Consider the following 21322-nt stretch of genomic DNA (forward strand, 5'->3'; position numbering starts at 1 on the left):
TGACACAGATAAAATATCAATACATTAGAGAGAAAGATCACTTTGACATTGGAACCCAAACAGACTTGACTCATATCCCAACTTTGTCCCTTGCAGTCTTGTGACCCCAGTCTCTTATTTTCTCACCTTTACAATGGGCACAACCGGTACCCGGCAGGTATGTCCTGTAATGCATCCACGTCACTGGGGAAATAACCACTGTCTCTTGTCCCTCTGGAGACTCCAGATGGTCTGGCCCCTCGAACTCCCCTTTAGGAGCTCCATCCTCCCTTTTCACATCCTACAACTAGGAGGTCAAATACCTGTGCTTATCAGGGCACCAAGGACCCCACTTCAGCTCTGTGGCTGGTCTTTCTAGTCTCTGGTATTGGTTGTTAAATGATTTCACCGTCACCCCTAAGTCCCCACCTTGCAAACTTGTTATGAAGTTTCAATGGGATCATATGTATATTGTGACTTAGCCCGGCAAGCAATAGGCTTTCAGTTAATAGAAGCTTGATTCTTCTAAGAGAAGCAGGGCAGTGGGAAGGAAGGGCCTGCATCCCAGCTTTTGAACGTTGCAGGATCCACTTCCTCAAACCCTGTCCTACTTTTCCAGTCTATCAGAATCTCTCTGCTTAAATAAACTTGATTGCCTTGCTTGTAGTCTCATAGGAAACAGCAGGATTTTGCACTTTCCCACTCTTCCTGTTATTATTAATAGCATATACCAGGCTCTTAGCAGGTAAAGTGCCAAAGAACTGTACATCCATTAGCTCATTTAATTGTCAAAGCATCACTCTCAGCAGGTGCTAGTGGTTGCTCTTGCCCATTTCCTAGGTGAGAAAACAGAAGCTTAGAGAAGTTAAGAAGGTCACCTAAGGAGGCACTGACCCTTTTTTCAAATTTCTATGCCTCTTTGTGAGTCCGTATCATCCCATCCCTTGCCTTTAGGCTAGGCTGCCACTTAGGGGTCCTGTTCCCCCCCCCTCCCCAAAATTCCAGAGTCAATGCACCTGTCAGGTGATTGCTTCCCAGAGCATCACCCTTTCCCTACTGCTGGGCTACCTCTGCTGGCAGCCATCATCCCATCAACAGCCGAAGAAGAAGACCGTCCTGAAGCTGTGGTCATAAATTCCTGGTTTCCCATAAAAATAATAGCACTTTGACTCCACATTACCAATTGAGACAGTACTTAGCACATTGTAAAAGGAATGCCGTAAGCCTACCTAATGCTTTTAAATGTGTAACAGTTTACAGAGTACTTTCTTTTCTTTTTTTACATCTTTATTGGAGTATAATTGCTTTACAATGGTGTGTTAGTTTCTGCTTTATAACAAAGTGAATCAGTTATACATATACATATATCCCCATATCTCTTCCCTCTTGCATCTCCCTCCCTCCCACCCTCCCTATCTCACCCCTCTAGGCGGTCACAAAGCACCGTGCTGGTCTCCCTGTGCTATGTGGCTGCTTCCCACTAGCTATCTATTTTACGTTTGGTGGTGTATATATGTCCATGCCACTCTCTCGCTTTGTCCCAGCTTACCCTTCCCCCTCCCCATATCCTCAAGTCCATTCTCTACGTCTGTGTCTTTATTCCTGTCTTACCCCTAGGTTCTTCATGACCTTTTTTTTTCCCTTAAATTCCACATATACGTGTTAGCATATGGTATTTGTCTTTCACTTTCTGACTTACTTCACTCTGTGTGACAGACTCTAGGTCCATCCACCTCATTACAAATAGCTCAATTTCGTTTCTTTTTATGGCTGAGTAATATTCCATTGTATATATGTGCCACATCTTCTTTATCCATTCATCCGATGACGGACACTTAGGTTGTTTCCATCTCCGGGCTATTGTAAATAGAGCTGCAATGCAGAGTGCTTTCATTTGTCATCTCATTGCATCATTTGGGTGGGTCCAGGCTCTTCGACGATGTGGAAGAGAAACCCACTCAACCTCTGTCAGTTAAAAAGTGGGTTTGTTGAAATTAGGCAGGGGGCTGTCAGGGAAGTGACCCAAGGAGATAAAGGCAGATGTGAACACCTCCCACCTCCTCAGACCACCTCCCTCCATCTTCTACCACTCTGTTCCCTTTCAGTTCTTAAATCCAATTGCGCAATGAATTGTTTGCCTTTCTGCTTTGAGCCTGGCTAACAACTCCCCTCTCTCTGGCACATCCAGCTTGTCTTGGTGGCTCACTGAATATCTTGTCCCCACAGGTAAAACCCCAGAAGAAGTGCTGAAGAAGTATCTGCAGAAAGTCCGGCATCCACCAGATGAGGTAACTGCAGGGGAGACAGGACGGGGTTCACCTTCTCCGTCACCCGCAAGCATCTCCTCTGCTAGAGTTTTCCGCAGGTTGCGGCAGGAGCTGCTTTCTAAGTCCTGACTGGTGCAGAGCTGGTCAGAGCGGACGCCCAGGCTCCCAGGTTCATGGTCCTGAGCAACGGCTGCAGCTTAACCTCCCCCACCTCCCCATTTAGCAAACTGCTGACTGATTCTAAACTGCCTTAACATGAGAGTCTGAATTTAAGAAAGGCAGTATGATAAGCTATGGGTACTGACTTTAAAATGGGCTTGATGTGCATCAGCAATTCTCAACCAGAGGTGATTTTACATGACTGGAGGGGAGAGGGGATGCTGATAGTATCTAGTAGACAAAGGCCAAGGATGCTACTAAACACCCTACAATGCCCAGGAAGGCCCAGGACAGCACCCACAGCAAAGAATTATCCAGCCCCAAATGTCAATGGTGCCAAGGTAGAGAAATCCTGTTGCAGACTTATTTAAAGAGCAGCCTCTCCAGGACACTTCAAATACAATTCCTTTACAGACGTTCCACTTAAATAAAGCTTGTCGGTGAGTCTGTCAGCAAGCATTGGTTTCCTCCACAAGCCACTGAAGGGTACCAAGGAAGGACGGTCGGTCACAGCCCCCAAGGAGGTTATCATTCTGTTGGCCAGCCTAAATGAACATGTACCACCGCCAGGAATTATTTCAGGAATTTCTCTGTTGCACAAAGCAAGGCAGCATTCTATTTAGATTCCCAAAGGCATGTTTACCCTGGTTTGTGGGCTTTCTAGAAGAGGAGAAGAAATCGCTCACCTGACCTCTGAGATCACGCGGGAGCCGCCTTGGAGATGCTTTGGGCTCCTAGGCTGATTGAGAGCTGATGTCCTCTTTCCTCTGTCTCCTCCCTCCCCCAGGACTGCACCATCTGTATGGAGCGCCTCACGGCCCCCTCGGGCTACAAGGGTCCACAGCCCACGGTCAAGCCTGACCTAGTGGGTAAGCTGTCCAGATGCGGCCACATCTACCACGTCTACTGCCTGGTCGCCATGTACAACAACGGCAACAAGGTTAGTGCCAGCCCGTGGGGCTGCTGCTACCTCCCACGTGGGCCCTGGGGTGCAAGAGCATGGAGGCCTTATTGGAGTGGCACGCAGGTGGTTTCGGGGAGTCTCAAAGGCATCCCAGGGCAGCAGGGGTGATGAACTTGGCTGTTCTCAGCAGGATCAGTTTCCACGAAATTATGATGTTGGTAAAATCTGTCTTTACCTTCCTTTTGGTCTACGCTACCCAACTCTCCCCCTGTATCCACACCGAGTGGTGGTCCGAAAGGTGTAGACTTCTGTCCCTGAGTGTCCCGAGGGGGAGTGGTCCATGATGATGGGCCAGTGGTTAGTGTCCACTCATACTGGCATGGATGGATTTCCTATCACCCTTCCTTCTCCCAGGGCTAGTGATTTTCAGTTACAATTCATTTTCGGTGGACAATTTCAAAACACCTTTCACTGCCCCTTCCAAAGCACTAAAGATTTTGTGAAAGTATAACTGGAAGTCCCTTAGGGTCCTACTGTTAGAGGAGGGGAAGGCTGTCTGTGATGCTTGTCTTGTCCATTAATGACAGAGGAGTGGTATTCCACCATTAGAGCTGGTTTCCAGGAATCTGGGAGTGTCCTCAGATGATAACTCTCTCCTTACAATGCCTAAGCCATTGAGTTTTCTCATGTTCTCTCCCATGCCTGGAATAACCTTCATTTCCCATCTGCATGAATTTGAATTCTACTCATTTCTCCAGGCCCAGCTTGGATTGCGTCAGAGTCTGAGATTTTTGTGATATCCTCCAACCTCTTATTCATCCAAAAAGATGTTTGGCTTTCAGAGGCTGCTCTGTACTTCTCTTGCTGTGGGAAAAGAGTAAAGGCAGCAGACCTAAGCTCAAACCCTGGCTTAGTAGCCAAATGACCTTGGGCAAGATTTTCAACCTCGCGGACATTTCATTTTCCATCTGGAAAATGGAGATAAAACATAGGGTGCTGTTAGCATTGTTATTCAAATTAGTATCTCTTTTGTATTATGGCTGTATGTTTTTTCCCTTCATCCTAATATAGCCCTGTGGTTGAAATTCCCAAAGTGCCAATCTTGGGATCTTTCTCTGTCTCAGAGAGCTCAATTATTTGTGAACGATGCGTGTCTGTATCCCTTGCCCAATTTCCTGACCCTAAGAAAAAAGGTTTCATCAGGATTTGGCATTTGAGGAGGTTATTTTGGGTTTAAAGAGGTTTCTTAGAACATTTATTCCCTTTTTTGATAACTGTATTCAAGAATAATCTAGTATTCTTGCGTTTATTTCCATGGTGCTTCAAAAATGTTGAAGACACTATCCTTTATTCTCTTTTGCACTAATACTTTGAAGCATGCAGTTTTTATCTTCTTTACAGAGAAGAGGGCTGAAAAGGTCCAGAGAGAATTTATTGGATGGAGTGATTCATCCAAGGTCATGAAGCAAGTTAAGGCCAGAACAGAGAGTGGGACCCTGGCCTTGGATTCCCATCCTTTGATCACACGGAGTAACTTCCATTGCCCTGAATCCAAGCTGTTCCTTTAAATGAGTAGAGTTTGAATGGAAACGTCCTTAAATAGCCCTGCAGAGGATCCCAGTCTTCCCCGAGGAGATCTGGATGTCCTGGAGAGCTCTGGTCCCCGCTGTGTCACAGCACTTTGTACACACGCTGTTCCCTGCCCACGCTTTCCTTCTCCTCCCTCCCTTTCTTTTTTCAAGCTGGGAACAGGATTTACTGTCCAGGCTCTCTCCCAAGCTCTCCTCCTATCCCTCCAGAAGACACGCCACCAGGTCCTGCTGTGAAACCATGACCCCTCACGTCACTGTACCCAGAGTCCCCCACCATCCCCCCATCAGAGTCCTGAGATGCAGGGCAAAGCCCGGTCTCCTTATGAAGGATGGGGTCTCCCTTACATGTCCCTTAGCATGGAGCATGGGGTTGGTGTGGAATTTTCCTCCTCTTATTTTTTTATTTTATTTTTTATTTACTTTTTGCTTTATAACAAATTTAATCAGTTATACATATACATATGTTCCCATATCCCCTCCCTTTTGCGTCTCCCTCCCACCCTCCCTATCCCACCCCTCCAGGCGGTCACAAAGCACCGAGCTGATCTCCCTGTGCTATGCGGCTGCTTCCCACTAGCTATCTACCTTACGTTTGGTAGTGTATATATGTCCATGCCGCTCTTTCACTTTGTCACAGCTTACCCTTCCCCCTCCCCATATCCTCAAGTCCATTCTCTAGTAGGTCTGTGTCTTTATTCCTGTCCTACCCCTATGTTCTTCATGACATTTTTTTCCCTTAAATTCCATATATATGTGTCAGCATACAGTATTTGTCTTTCTCTTTCTGACTTACTTCACTCTGTATGACAAGCTCTAGGTCTATCCACCTCACTACAAATAGCTCAATTTCGTTTCTTTTTATGGCTGAGTAATATTCCATTGTATATATGTGCCACATCTTCTTTATCCATTCATCCGATGATGGACACTTAGGTTGTTTCCATCTCCAGGCTATTGTAAATAGGGCTGCTATGAACATTTTGGTACATGTCTCTTTTTGAATTATGGTTTTCTCAGGATATATGCCCAGTAGTGGGATTGCTGGGTCATATGGTAGTTCTATTTGTAGTTTTTTAAGGAACCTCCATACCGTTCTCCATAGTGGCTGTACCAATTCACATTCCCACCAGCAGTGCAAGAGTGTTCCCTTTTTTCCACACCCTCTCCAGCATTTATTGTTTCTAGATTTCTTGATGATGGCCATTCTGACTGGTGTGAGATGATATCTCATTGTAGTTTTGATTTGCATTTCTCTAGTGAGTAAAGATGTTGAGCATCCTTTCATGTGTTTGTTGGCAGTCTGTATATCTTCTGTGGAGAAATGTCTATTTAGGTCTTCTGCCCATTTTTGGATTGGGTTGTTTGTTTTTTTGTTATTGAGCTGAATGAGCTGCTTATAAATTTTGGAGATTAATCCTTTGTCAGTTGCTTCATTTGCAAATATTTTCTCCCATTCTGAGGGTTGTCTTTTGGTCTTGTTTATGGTTTCCTTTGCTGTGCAAAAGCTTTTAAGTTTCATTAGGTCCCATGTGTTTATTTTTGTCTTTATTTCCATTTCTGTAGGAGGTGGGTCAAAAAGGATCTTGCTGTGATTTATGTCATAGAGTGTTCTGCCTATGTTTTCCTCTAAGAGTTTGATAGTGTCTGGCCTTACATTTAGGTCTTTAATCCATTTTGAGCTTATTTTTGTGTATGGTGTTAGGGAGTGATCTAATCTCATACTTTTACATGTCCCTATCCAGTTGTCCCAGCACCACTTATTGAAGAGACTGTCCTTTCTCCACTGTACATTCCTGCCTCCTTTATCAAAGATAAGGTGACCATATGTCTGTGGGTTTATCTCTGGGCTTTCTATCCTGTTCCATTGATCTATCTTTCTGTTTTTGTGCCAGTACCATACTGTCTTGATTACTGTAGCTTTGTAGTATAGTCTGAAGTCAGGGAGCCTGATTCCTCCAGCTCCATTTTTCGTTCTCAAGATTGCTTTGGCTATTCGGGGTCTTTTGTGTTTCCATACAAATTGTGAAATTTTTTGTTCTCGTTCTGTGAAAAATGCCAGTGTTAGTTTGATAGGGATTGCATTGAATCTGTAGATTGCTTTGGGTAGTAGAGTCATTTTCACAATGTTGATTCTTCCAATCCAAGAACGTGGTACATCTCTCCATCTATTTGTATCCTCTTTAATTTCTTTCATCAGTGTCTTATAATTTTCTGCATACAGGTCTTTTGTCTCCTTAGGTAGGTTTATTCCTAGGTATTTTATTCTTTTTGTTGCAATGGTAAATGGGAGTGTTTCCTTGATTTCACTTTCAGATTTTTCATCATTAGTATATAGGAATGCCAGAGATTTCTGTGCATTAATTTTGTATCCTGCAACTTTACCAAATTCATTGATTAGCTCTAGTAGTTTTCTGGTAGCATCTTTAGGATTCTCTATGTATAGTATCATGTCATCTGCAAAGAGCGACAGCTTTACTTCTCCTTTTCCGATTTGGATTCCTTTTATTTCCTTTTCTTCTCTGATTGCTGTGGCTAAAACTTCCAAAACTAGGTTGAATAAGAGTGGTGAGAGTGGGCAACCTTGTCTTGTTCCTGATCTTAGTGGAAATGGTTTCAGTTTTTCACCATTGAGGACGATGCTGGCTGTGGGTTTGTCATATATGGCCTTTATTATGTTGTTTCCTCCTCTTATCTTGGAGAAGGCTTCAGCTTTCAATGGCCTCAGTAGCCAGGCAGGGGGGCAACTCAGGTCTGTTACTCATTTGGGTGCATTTTGCCCCCGACCCCAGTCCTTTATCTCTGGTACCTTTTGGGGTTGGGTGGGAAGGTCATTACTAAAACTGTTTCCTATTCTGACCTTGTCTCTTCAGGATGGGAGTTTGCAGTGTCCAACCTGTAAGACCATTTATGGGGTGAAGACAGGTACCCAGCCTCCAGGGAAGATGGAGTATCACCTCATTCCCCACTCTCTGCCTGGCCACCCAGACTGCAAAACCATCCGGATCATCTACAGCATCCCCCCTGGCATTCAGGTGAGCCCACCCTTAGCCACTGGCTTTTATCATTTGAAGTTCAAATGTTTGCCAGTAAATGTTTGTCTTTAGTCCATTCACGCTACTGTAACAAACCAACAAAACACCCCACAGACTGAATGACTTTTGAACAACAGAAACTTATGTCTCACTGTTCTGGAGGATGAGAAGTTCAAGACTGAGATGCCAGCAGGTTCAGTGTCTGGTGGCAGCCCGCCTCCTGGTTTGTACACCGTCTTCTTACTGTGTCCTCACATGGCAGAAGGGATGAGGAGCCTCTCTGGCATCTCTTTCATAAGGGCACGAATCCCATTCAGGATGGCTTCATCTTCATAACCTAATCACCCACCAAGGGACCCCCCGCACCCCCTAATGCCATCACATTGGGGATTAGATTTCAACATAATAATTTATGGGGGGGGACCCAGACTTTCAATCTACAGCTCTCCACCCGTGGCCTCCCCAAATTCATGTCCTTCCCGCACACAAAATACATTCATTCCATCCCAATAGCCCCCAAATCTTAACACATTCCAGCACCCACTTTAAAGTTTAAGTCCAAAGTCTTATCTAAATATCATCTACATTAGATAGGGTGAGACTCAAAGTAGAATTCATCCGGAGACCAATTCCTCTCCAGCTGTGAACCTGTGAAACCAAACAATTTATGTGGTGGTGTCTCACCAGACACTGAATCAGCCGACACCTTGATCTTGAACTTCCCAGACTCTAGAACTGTGAAAAATGAATTTCTGTTGTTTACAAGCCACCCAGTTTATGTTATTTTGTTATAGCAGCCAGAGATGCTAAGACCATGTTATGCTATGAAAAGTCTCCTTCCCACTCTGGTCCCCCATCTACCCAGTCTCACCCTCCCCAACTCTCCGCCACTGTTCTCACTTTCTTATGTATCCTTTCAGGGTTCTTTGTGCATTTGCAACAAAGACTTCATCCACTCCTCCCATCTTTACACAAAGGGTGACATATCAGACATATTGTTCTGCACCCTGCACTTTCTTTTTTGTATAGATCTTTATTGGAGTATAACTGCTTCACAATGCTGTGTTAGTTTCTGTTGTACAACAAAGTGAATCAGCCATATGCGTACATATGTCCCTATATCCCCTCCCTCTTGAGCCTCCCTTCCACCCTCCCCAGCCCACCCCTCTAGGTCGTGGAAGCACCCAGCTGATCTCCCTGTGCTATGTTGCTGCTTCCCACATGTATCACAATGTTCATTGCAGCACTATTTACAATAGCCAGGACATGGACGCACCCTGCATTTTCAATGAACAATATAGTCTGTAGATCTTTCCATGTCAGTATAGAGAGAACTTCCACATTCTTTCTTAGCTTTGCATAATCATCCCTTGGATAAATGTACCATAATTTATATTCAGCCATCTCCATTGGATGGGCATGTGGATTGTTTCCAATCTTTTGCTACAACAAAATGCTGTCATGAATAACCTTGCACACATGTGAGTATATCTGTAGAATAATTTTCTAGAAGTGGATTTTTTTTTTTGTCAAATGGTATTTGCATTTGTAATTTGATAGATAGTCCTTGACTTTTGTGGACATTTCTTTTGATTCTTCAAAAGACAGCCCTAAGGAACAAATTGAACAATTTTCCTGGCAGTAAATACACATGTGTCCCTTCCTTCACACATTGCCGATTTTTCTAAACGTTTAGGGTGTTCACTGGATTCATTTATTTAACAAATATTTATTTGTTTACCCTCTTTTCCTCCTTCCTCCTTGCCTTCTTCCATTTTGTCTTTTGTTTAACAAACATTTGAGTGTGGACAGGGGACCAGACGTGTTCTAGATGCTAGAGAAAGAATGGGGAGCTAAACAAACAGTGCTTGCTTCCCTGAAGTCCCCCTTCTAGTGAGATAAGGAAGAAATAAAACAGGGAGATGTAATAGTCTGTAAAAAATTGAATAAGAAAACATGGTTCTTCTTTGAAGGACATATCAACCAGTCAGGCAGAAATAAATATACGTCACTAAACTATAGAGTAAAAACTGATGTGCAGCACTGATACAAGCTGTGGGAAGCAGGGTGGACAAAGACAACACAAGGCCTTCAAAGTCTGACAGGACCTGTCTTCCAATTCCTGGCTGATTCCTCCTTAGCTGGTGATTTTGGACCTTGACCCCTTGACCTTCCTGAGCCCTGTGTCTTTATCTGCGCAGCCGAGAAGCTAATGTGCGGGGGTTTTGTAAAGATGGGTGATAATGTTTATATGTGCATATTGTGGTCCAGGGTACAGAACCAAGGTGCTCAGGACCTGGTCTCCACCATTAATGAGTATCTTACATGTCAGGGTAAGGAAGAGGGCCTATGTCTGTCCGTCTGGGAGGGTTGGAGGAGACTTTCTGGGGGCAGGGTACTCACTAGTAGAGGAAAGACATGAAAAGATGGAGGAGAGTGTTTTTAGTTGGAGGACACAACAGAGTCACCAAGGGAGAGAAAGAGGGGGTGTGGAAGGCCCATAAGGAAGAGTTTAATTTGGGTTAAGGTTTGCCAAAGTAGGCGACAGGAGGAGGGAGAAAGGAGGATATGAAAGAGCGGGCAGAGAAGGGAGGCTGTGGCCAGGTCAGGAGGCCTCCAACACCAGGGTGAAGGCTGTAGATTCTCCTTGACAGGCTGGTGGCGGGGGTCCCTGAAGGTGGTCAGGCATTGGGTGGGATTATGGGAAGTCGTGTGGTTGGGAAGATGCTTTAGGAAGGCCAGTCTGGCAAAAGAGTGGGGGGGTGACCTGACAGACCCATTAGACCACTGCGAGAATTTAGCTTCCAGGAATGAAAAAGGGAGGGGCCGGGACCAGGGAGATACGGTTGGATGTGAGGGCAAGTGAGACTTCTGGAATGATTCTAGGGCTGCCGGGGGGTGGGGTGGTGGTATAATAGGGACAAGAATGAGAATATGGGCGTCCCCAGAAACAGCCAATGGCCTTGGTGGGAAGTAGGCCAGACTGACGTGGGCAAAGTCAGGGTGGGGCAACCACTTTGGAGGATGTTCTCTGTTCCCGGACTCCAGGACCAAAGAATGGGGAGCCTGCACTAGGGTAGAGAGGTGCCCACCTTCTGCCTCTGGAGGTGCCATGGCTTCCTTAGGAAAACCCAAGCTTGTGTCAAGGGAAATGCATCCGTGCACTGTCCTTACAGCCATTCCGTAGACCACCCGTGAGAGTCGGTAGCAGAACCCTCAGGGCAAAGTCCATTCCTGGAGACCTCAGGGACCACACAGGCTTGGGCTTTCATGAGGAGTGAGGCCCTTTAAGCTCTGCCTTCACTGCAGACGATGATTCTCTGGGGGAGACGCTCTGAGCGGGGCCAAGGCAGAGTCGTGACTGCTGAGCTTAGCACCGTGCAGCGAGCACACAGCCTTGCTGGGCTGGTGCCAAGCAGGTGTCTGTGTTGGCCGCGTAACAGGCAAGTCCCGGGCAGGAGAGGAGCGGGCAGAACCGTGGTGAGCATCGGCCATCAGCCGTCCAGCCTGGCTTAGAAACAGCCGTGGCCGTGGGAATGTTGTAAATGTGATTTCATAAGAACCGTGGTGAGAATCGGCCATCAGCCGTCCAGCCTGGCTTAGAAACAGCCGTGGCCGTGGGAATGTTGTAAATGTGATTTCAGAAGAATGTGAAACTCAGAACCCTCAAGTCCCGCATCTCCCAGAAGACACTGTTGCCTCTTTCTTCCGTTCCCTGTGATCTTTCCCTTCTCTGAGACTCCACTGTACTCATCATGCTGTTCAGTTTGCAAAATCGTACATGATCCTGAACCATGCTATTAAAAAAGATTGTTTTAATCACATAATTTTTAAATCATTTTTGGAACTGTCGTCCATAGTAAGAGAAAATGGAAAATCTGTGTTTTCTTGAAGTTTTGTCATTCATTCATTCATTCCTGCATTCACTCGCTCATTCATTTGTTCAGCCAGGATACGGTTACTGATCTACGGTGTGAGAGCTTGCACCAGGAGCTGTGTGGAATTATCAATGTTATATTGGCTTCGTCTAGACGGGATTTGAAAACAGGGTTTCACAGACTCTGAGGGGGGCCAGGGGTGCTCAGAAATTATAGACAAACATTGTGTGTAGGGGGAAAATATGTGCATTGTTCCTGGGAGAAAATCCCTCATTTTTCATGAGCTTCTCAAAGGGACCTGTAGACCATTCTGAACCCTGATTAGGAAGCCTTGTTTTTTGGCTAAATTCTGCTTCAGTTTCTTTCCCACCTGGTGGCTTGAGACCGCTTGCTTAATAGGGGTATTGGATGATGACAGTTGAAATGTCAGAAGACTTTTAGTCGTGAATATGCCAACGTATATTGTTAAATAAGAAGACAAACCAAAACCCATGAGGACAAAGGAGAAAATCCCCAAGAATCATTCAGATAATTCTGATCGCATGGCTCTTGGCTCAAAGCTCACAGGCACTTAAGTTATTTTGAGTAGTTTAGAGGTTAAAAAAGTCCAGAGTATGCTTCAGGAAACCTGGGCTTAAGTTTTGGCAAAGCCATTAACATAACGGAAGTCATTTAACCTCTGGGGCCGCAGTTTTCCTCTTTTGTAAAACAAAAGAGCCAGAATAGATGATGATGGAGGTGATAAAACAGCTGCTGAGCTCTGAATGTGCGCCTTAACATTCATAACGGTCCCACAAGGTGAGAATCCCACATCTTCCTTATTTAAGGGGTGGGGAATTAACACCCCAAGGGAGAGCAGCTCCAGCTAACACAGCTGGGGGGCAGCAGCTCTGGGTCCACAGCCAGGTCCAAGGACTCGAGTATGTGTTAAACCACTACTCCCACCGCTGTTTGGGTCTGTTCTCTGTCTAGACTCTGTGGCCTTTAGTATTCATCATTATTTGAATCAGTCACAGCCTGCACCCCCTGCATCCAAAAGATATTGAAAAATGCTCTTTGCTCTCTTTTTTTTTCTGCTTTCAGGGGCCAGAACACCCAAATCCTGGGAAAAGTTTCAGCGCCCGTGGCTTCCCACGACACTGTTACCTTCCAGACAGCGAGAAAGGGAGAAAGGTGAGAGCAGGTTTCAGTGTAGGGCTGAGGAATTTACTTGTCTCTTAGGGCCTCAAGTTGGCTCAGTACGATGCTAAACAGAACTGGGTCTCTTGTAACTCTAGATGCCCATGTAGCAAAGTCATAATCAAGTCAACTAGAGGTAGGATGTATATGTTTAGAATTTTATTTTTGCCTGGTGGTGGGGCCTGGGCTTTTGGCTTTTTCCTCTCTTGGATTTTACTGGCAATAATTCATCTATGTTAGGATCCTTCCTCTAGAGCTTTGCTGCCTAATGGCAGGTCCTGGGACCAGCACCAGTGACAACACCTAAGAGTTTGCTATCAATGCAGAACCTTAGAACCTACTTCATTTTAACAAGATCCCAAGTGATCGGGCAGTATATTAAAGCTTGAGAAGCACTGCTCTGGGGCAGGGATCTTAATTTGTGGAATTTTATTTGTTTATTTGTTTTTTAATGAATACTTTGATGTTCCCCAAAAGAGTAGAGGGAAACATCACTGGGTTTCTGGATTCTTAGTGATCCCCGGTGAGGCTTCAGTGGTTCTATGAACTCTAAAATTAGAATTAAAATTTCATGTTCATTTTCCTGTGGATAAGGCCAGAAAATCATTGAATTTTCAAAACATTCCCTGATCTCAAAAGTGAAAAGAACCATTGATTTATTGAACAAGAGGCGTGCCTTTGTTAGCTTTCTCTAGGTCATGCTGCGTAACAAACAACCTCTAAATCTCAGTGGCTTCCTTCAACCACTGTTTATTTCTCATGTACTTTGCATGTTAGTGGCTGTGTCTCAGTTGCTGCTATGGGTCAGCTTTCATCTGCTCCACGTGGCTTCCTGTTCTGGAATCCAGGTCAAAGGAGCAGCCCTTCCGTGGTCCATCCCCTTCCCATGGAATGAGGCAGAGGACCAAGAGAGAATCCAAGCAGGAGTGTACAATCCCATTAAAGCTGCTCCTGGAAGCTTGTTACTTCCACTCACCTTTCATAGGCCCCAGCAAGTCACGGACAAGCCAGACAAGGAGCTGGTGCCCTGCCTACAGGGAGGCCCCTTGGCAAAGAGTGTGGCTATAGTCTCTCAGAGGGGAAGAATCAGATAGTTTGGGACAATAAGAGGATCAACCACATCATCCTAAAGAGGTGCCCAGTTCAGTGTTCCCAGATTAGGAGTCAGGGCCAGTGCTGATACCTGTTTGCCCTGAACAGCCACGTCTCTACGCTCGAGATCTACAGCTCCAACTGCTGGCTAAACATCTCCACCATCAAGTCCTGCAGTTAAAATTAGAATCCTCTTGCCAAGAGTTGCTCCTCTGCCAGGCCTCCCTCTTCATGTTAATGACATACTCTGTATCCCTGGGACCAAATTGGACACATGAACGTCTTGGACTCTGGCTCTGAACCACACATTTCTCCCTGCACTGCCCTCCAAACCGCTTGAATCCTTTTCTCACCCTGCCACCGCCAACCTAGTTATCTGTCACCAGAACAGTAATCCTGAAACACAGTTTCTGGCATCACTCTCCTTGCTTAACAGAAATAAAGTGAGAGAAAGCAATACAAAGTTGTTAGGATGGCTTTCCCTTCCTTCTTTACAAGGACAGTCTTCTCTGCTTGACATAAAAGACCTACTACAGTGTGGGTCCCCTCTCACCAATTCCTCACCCTTATCCCTCCTGTCTGCTGTTCCCAGATGCTAACCTTGGGCTCCTTTGCAGAGCAAAGTAATAAGAGCATGGGCCTTGGAGCCAGACGAGCCTGGGTTCAAATCCTAGCTCTGCCATTTACCAGCTGTGGGAACTGACATAAAGTTGACTTAATCTATAAAAGAATGGTGATCATTTCTAGCTATGGACAGGATGTTGTAAGAATTAAATGAAGGTAGCGTTTGTAAAATGCCCAGCGTGGTGGCAGCAATCTTAAGTATCCACGCCTTGGATGATATGTATTTCCAGCGTCTATACGTCCTACTCTATTAATATACCTCATATCCTCCCCTCTCTCTGAGATCAGCTCGGTAGCAGCCTCCTCCATGAAACCTGTACTGATCCCCACCTGAGAGTCAACAGAGACATGACTGAGACCAGGGATGGGAAAGTCGAGCAGTCCTGAATTCAAGGCCCCCTCTGGCACTTTCTAGCTACATGACCAAGGCAAATCTTTTGTCTTCTGAGCCTGTTTCCTCTTCTGCAGAGAAGGGATAATGAGCATCCTGTCTTAGCCAATTATTATAACCATTACATGACCCAGTGCCTGGCACTTAGTAAGTAAACACGCAGGAAATGGTAACTCTTAGTTTCAACGCCTGCTACTCTTATTACTATTAAGATTCCCCACCTCCAGCTCACACCATGGTTATACTCATTCAGTTTTGAACCCAATGCATTTTTTGTTTGTTTGTTTTTTTGTTTGTTTGTTTTTTGCAGTACGTGGGCCTCTCATTGTTGTGGCCTCTCCCATTGCGGAGCACAGGCTCCGGACTCGCAGGCTCAGCGGCCATGGCTCACGGGCCCAGCCGCTCCACGGCACGTGGGATCTTCCCGGACCGGGGCACGAACCCGTGTCCCCTGCATCGGCAGGCGGACTCTCAACCACTGCGCCACCAGGGAAGCCCTGAACCCAATGCATTTTTATCAAGTGCCTTCTTCATGCTGGTCAGGGTGTCAGGCATTCATCTTAACAAAGATTTTTCTAATGCAGCTGAATTAGAACATTCTGCAAGCCCTAACACGTCTCTGAGCCTCACCTATAAAATAGAGATAATATTAGTACCTGCCAGACCTGCCTCAAAGGGTGGCTCTGAGGATCAGATGAGAAAATAAATATGAAAGAGCCTGGAAGAGGTCAAAACGCTTCCACCATGTCCCTGGAGAGATATTCTACAACTTTAGCTGTGGATCAATTAATACCACATTCAGGTGGTGGTGATGGCAGGGGGAGGGCATAGCTCAGAAGATCTCAGATCATAAGTACCTTGGATGCCTAGATCCCAGCTTTTGAAATGCAGCTATAGGGCTTCCCTGGTGGCACAGTGGTTGAGAGTCCGCCTGCCGATGCAGGGGACGAGGGTTCGTGCCCCGGTCCGGGAAGATCCCACGTGCCGCAGAGCGGCTGGGCCCGTGAGCCATGGCCGCTGAGCCTGCATGTCCGGAGCCTGTGGTCTGCAACGGGAGAAGTCACAACAGTGAGAGACCCACATAACGCAAAAAAAAAAAAAAAAAAAAATCAAATGCAGCTATGACGCTCGCACCTAACATTTGTTGAGTAGGTGTGCCAGGCACTACTGTGAAAGTGCTTTTCACATAGTGCTCCCTAAGCTGCACACAACCTTCAGGAATAAAGTGTACCATTGCCATTTTATAAGTAAGGAAATTAAAGCTCAGAGAGGTGATGTAACTTGTCCACGGTCACACAGTTAGTCAATGACAGAGTCAAGACTTAACCTGCAGGTCCCTGACTCCATTTCCAAATCCCTTTCTATTCACTGTGCTGCTTAGGGCATCACGATGCAGGAGGGGCTAGGAGCCTTGGGAGGACTCTCCACTTCCCAAGGGATGGTCTTTGACCACCACTGAATGCCTGACTCTGATCTCCTGCCTTTTCTCTTAGGTCCTGAAGCTGCTGCTTGTGGCCTGGGATCGCCGTCTCATCTTTGCCATCGGTACGTCCAGCACCACGGGCGAGTCAGATACCGTCATCTGGAACGAGGTCCATCACAAGACAGAGTTTGGCTCTAATCTCACTGGCCACGGCTACCCAGATGCCAATTACCTGGATAATGTGCTGGCTGAACTGGCTGCCCAGGGCATTTCTGAGGACAGTGCTGCCCAGGAGAAGGACTGAACTGGAGGGGCTTTGGGGTGGGAGAGGCCATGGGACCACAGGTCAGGAAGTGGGGAGAGTCAAGGTGGAAGTTGGCACCATGCCCTCCCAACTCCCTGCCTCCCCTCCTGTCCTGTCTCCACCCCCCATCCCTCCCAGCCCCAGGCTGGGGGGAGCAGCCAGAATGAACAAGGTGGTGTCATCCACAAACCTCATCCAACGCAAAGGGGACGTGGGATGAGGGCCATCCTCAGTCTGTTCCCATGGAGTTTTCGGTGCTGGGTAGGCAGGGACCCCCCTCACCCCCCTAAGCAGGGGGGACGGGCAGCACGCTTAGGGTATGGGCACTCCTTATCCTGGCCTTGTGAAGCCGGAGGTTCATGCCTCAGCTGGCTTCTTGCTGCTTCCGCTCTGCTTTGAGAGCGGAGTTTCCGCTTTTCTCTCCTCTGCTGGAGGTAAGGGGCTCTCACTGTGCAAGACCGCGGGGCAAAGTGGTGAACCGCGAAACTGCTGTGACGTCAGAAATCCGTGCCTCGGTGTACAGCAGGGAAGCACTTCTTGCCAAGAGGGTCAGGGTGGCACAGGCTCCTGGGAGCAGGCTCAGCTCTCATCATCGCCCTGGCTTCTCCGGGCCCTCCCTCCTCCTCCCACCTTTGGCCTGTCCAAAGAGGCATCCAGATGGATAGGCTCTGGGATTCCTCTCTGGGGCAGCATCCCACGATGTCTCCGGGCCCCTTTCTGATCAGACCCGAGCCTGCATCCAACTTAGCATCTGAACAGTCCTCAGGGAGAGGAGCCCATAGCCTTCTTCCCAACTCATCCCAGACCAGCTCAAAGATTCCATGAGTTTCATCCAGTCACTGTGAGTGGAGCCCAGGCTGGGCTCTGTGCCATCTGTGTGCGTGCATATATGTGTATGTGCATGTGCGTGTCTGCGTGTGTGTGCACTGCTGGGCCGGGTTGGTGGAGGGTCCCATCGTGTTCTCACACTCTGTTTTGCAAGATGTCAAACCCCCATTCTGATGGGGATGAAACAGCCAGGCTGTGGGCCCTTGACTTGCCTCACCCTTTGCCAGCCTATCCCATAGTAAACTTGGACCCAGAAGAAGACAGAACTATGCTTGGGAAGATGTGTAAGCTGAGGGCTGGACTGACTCCTTCGTATATCTCTTTCAAGATGAGATCTGAGCCAGACTACGAGGGCTTCAATCTGTCTCCGTGCACAATTGCTAATCAGAGCCCGGAGGTGGTGCTGGGCCCCTCACCTCCCTCATCGATTACAGGATGACCCAGAGCGTGAGGGAGACTCTAGCCCATTCCCAGCAGGATTGGGGCCACATTAGGGTCCAGTCCAACCTGCGTCTGGGTTGTGTCCCAAGACCCTGTCTATCCCCTCCCTGACATTCCCTTCAGCTCCCATTAAGGAAGGGATTGCGTGTCAGGGAAGAGAGAAGGGGGACCAAGAAGGGAAACCCAACCCTCCCTTTGAAAGTGGGTTCTTTGAACTACGTGTTTGGGGGAAGTTCCTCTGGATACTAATTTGAATTTATATACCTCATGTTTGGGGGGTTTGACGTATATATATGCATATATATTCATAGTATGTGGAAGGTTTTCGATGCTAGAAAGATGGAAATGGAAGAAACTTCAAAAATGGTATTTAAGTTAGAAGCAGAAGCCAAGCTTTTCTGAGAGTGGGCTCCGAGCTGCTTGCTCTTAGGCCTGCAGACGTTTTGACTGTCGGGTGGCCAGTGGGCTCACCTGGGTGTCACCCAGCTTCGGGGTCACGCTCCCCTCCTTTTCCAAATGGCTATAGGGGAGTCAATCGGCTCCAGCAGAGAGAGCTCTGACAGGAGGAATTGTTCCTGCTGGTTGAGCTCCAGTCTCGCTCATCAGTCATTTATCTCACCAGCAGACCAGGGCCTGAGTTCACCGCACCGTGGGGCAGTTTCCTGCCACAGTGGGGAAGGAAACATCTGAACTCAATGGAAGAGACATCGCTGCAGCTTTTGATGTCACGTCCATGCCCTTGGCCAGGCTAAGGCTACGCCGTGCCAGAGATGAGCCACATTATAAGCCTAGTACCATCCCTACCTTCATTCAGCACCCTTGTCAAGTATCCACTGGGTTCCTCACCCACAGAGGATGAGGAAGCAGACTGAGCGTCAGCGGGTAGATAGAGCTGTGCAGTAGGAGATGGGAAAGAAAGCAGAATGCTTTGACAACCGGCAGAGGGCCGTGGGGAGAGATTGATTTCCCTGGATCAGGCAGAAGAAGGTGTGGGTGGAGAAGGGGACGGCCAAGAGCAGAAAGAAGAGGATGCAGGGAACGTGTAAGGCAGGCAGTGTGCCAGGGGCAATACCCCTTTGAGAGTTCATCTTCGTACCTTCAAGCCTTTCCCCCCCTAGGGCGCTGATAGTATCGGTGCCCCGTGTCTCTTGCTCTCTAAGGAGGCTCAGTAGGGGCTACCTCATCCTCATGCTGCTCTTTTTTGTGGGACCTTCTCAGAAGAAGGAATCTTAAACTTCCTTTCTAACACTGTGTCAGGCAAGGCGGGAGGCATTCCTTTGCCCTCTCCCTTGTGCCAACCTGGAAAGGTACAGTCTCGGGTTCGGTGAGAACCCCCGCCAGCAGAGGCCCTGTGCATCCATCACTTTGACACAGGAAGTTCGCCCACCGGAAGCCCTGCTGTGTTCCCTGCCCCGTGCAGGGAATTTCATGCCTTTCCTTTCATCGTCTTAGCACCAGCAGCCTAGTTTCTCCCTTCCTGAGTCTCCAGGGATGACACATGGGATTGGAGACAAACCTTGTTATATGCTCATCCCTTAAAAGATGAATTGTGCATGTGTAGTTGTGTGTGCCTTTGTGTTTTCATCCCCCTTTTGTAAAGCTTGGACTTCTCTGTGGTTTTATACTTGGTCAAAAGTGCTCGTCCTGGTATTGCACTGTTGTGGGCATGAGAGGATTGGGGGAAGTTCCCGTGTGGTACAAGAAAGGACCCTGTCCTCTTTCCTTGTTTGTGGCCACTGGCATTGATGGGGAGTGGGGAGGAGGTGGGTCTGGGAGAGGGCAGGTGAATGTCCTGTTGCAAATCATTGTTTGAAACCAGCGTGTTTTGAAGTCCTTGGTGTTGCTCTGTGAGAGGACATCGCCACCTGGTGCTCATGAGATGTATGTGCAGAACAATAAATGGTAAACGAACAACCACGAAATTGCCGTCAACCTGCTTTCTGTAGACCAGTACACCGACCTGTGAGGCATTTGGGTTACCTCCCCAAGTCCGTAAGCAAGCACAAGCCCGTCCACTGAACGGGATAGTCCCTTTTTCTAAGTTTTTCACATCTTTTCTACCCACACGTTTGACCAAGTTACCTAGCTTGACTTCTTGTTCCTCTAAAGGAACAGACCATGTGGCAGGGGAAGTAAGTAAGTGAAACTGTGGGGGAAAGACCGTCTTAAAAGCCATGAACGTTTGCTTCTTAAAGTTCCCTTCACCTGACTACAATATCGTGTATGTTTCAATAGTTTACAGGCTGTTGTTTTTCAAATACATGTTTAATATTGATCATCTCGATACTAATGAGATCACAAAAATACAATGCAATTGCAAAGCCGCCTTTGTCACCCAAGTGTGTCTCTATTTCTGATAGTCTGTGGAGTGTGGTTAGTTTTTCCGCAGATGCCAGCCTGAGCCAGCCAGTCAGGAAAGCAGGATTCTGAAAGCAGAGCCTGTGAACCCCTCATGGAGGTTCTGATTTTGTAAAGTGAATTGATGAATGTAAGCCGCAGACTCCCTCATTCTGATTTCCTGTGGATGAACAGTCGGACAGAGTATTCCTTAAGTACACATTTTAATGCATATTTATGTGCAACGTTGTTAGAAATATAAGTTGGTGAAGAACTTTTCATTTCAACGGGCAGTTAGTGCATTAAAAGTCTGGGAGGCTTTAGCTATACTTGGTCTCTCTGACTCAGTAATCTTCAAAGAATTCACGGGGAAGTCAGTATTGGCAGGAAAGTGGTTAGCTTGGCTGAAACATACCCACAAAACACCCAGAGCTTAAGGAGAACATGTTAATGCTTAAGAAGCAGGGGTTTGGTAGAGAGGTTGTAGAAATCAGTGTCTCTGGCTGAGAGCATGACTCAAATTCTGTGAATCACTTCCCTGTATCACAGTGCGAGATGAATGTGTGACGCCCCCTCCCATCTCCCCACCGTCTGGGATGCTTCAAGCTCCTCAGAAGAAGGACCTAATATAAGCCTAAACTCTTGACTGTGAATGTTAATGAGGACAGGACAAATTATCCTTCATAAAAGATAACTCACCAATGACATTTGATTTGGTGAAGAAATATGTAACTCTAAAAAATGTTGCAGAAGAATATTAACAGATTCACCCTAATAATTACAATTAGGTGAGACTTTTGAAAATTGGGCAAAGCCCCAACCGCCAAGTAACAATCATGTGTCATGCTAGATGTCCCAGGGAAGTCAGCCTGGAACTGAAATAAATGTGTCA

General features: G+C 46.9%; 1 protein-coding gene across 4 annotated transcripts in view; it reads left to right on the forward strand.

Annotated features, from left to right (window-relative positions):
* The window catches only part of DTX4 (deltex E3 ubiquitin ligase 4), a 52541-nt gene extending 32541 nt beyond the window's left edge, over positions 1 to 20000 (forward strand). For 3 of the 4 annotated variants that reach the window (XM_081239768.1, XM_081239769.1, XM_081239766.1), the window contains 5 exons: positions 2206 to 2267; positions 3193 to 3345; positions 7772 to 7933; positions 12895 to 12984; positions 16591 to 20000. In XM_081239768.1, coding sequence (XP_081095894.1) covers positions 2206 to 2267; positions 3193 to 3345; positions 7772 to 7933; positions 12895 to 12984; positions 16591 to 16824 — 701 coding nt within the window. In that variant the 3' untranslated portion in view covers positions 16825 to 20000. The remainder of the gene's footprint in view (positions 1 to 2205; positions 2268 to 3192; positions 3346 to 7771; positions 7934 to 12894; positions 12985 to 16590) is intronic. The other variant, XM_081239767.1, reaches the window with a different exon arrangement.
* Positions 20001 to 21322: the final 1322 nt, after the last annotated feature.

This window comes from Mesoplodon bidens (genome assembly GCF_964165515.1).
Source record: "Mesoplodon bidens genome assembly, chromosome: 7".
NCBI classification, from domain to species: Eukaryota; Metazoa; Chordata; class Mammalia; order Artiodactyla; family Ziphiidae; genus Mesoplodon; species Mesoplodon bidens.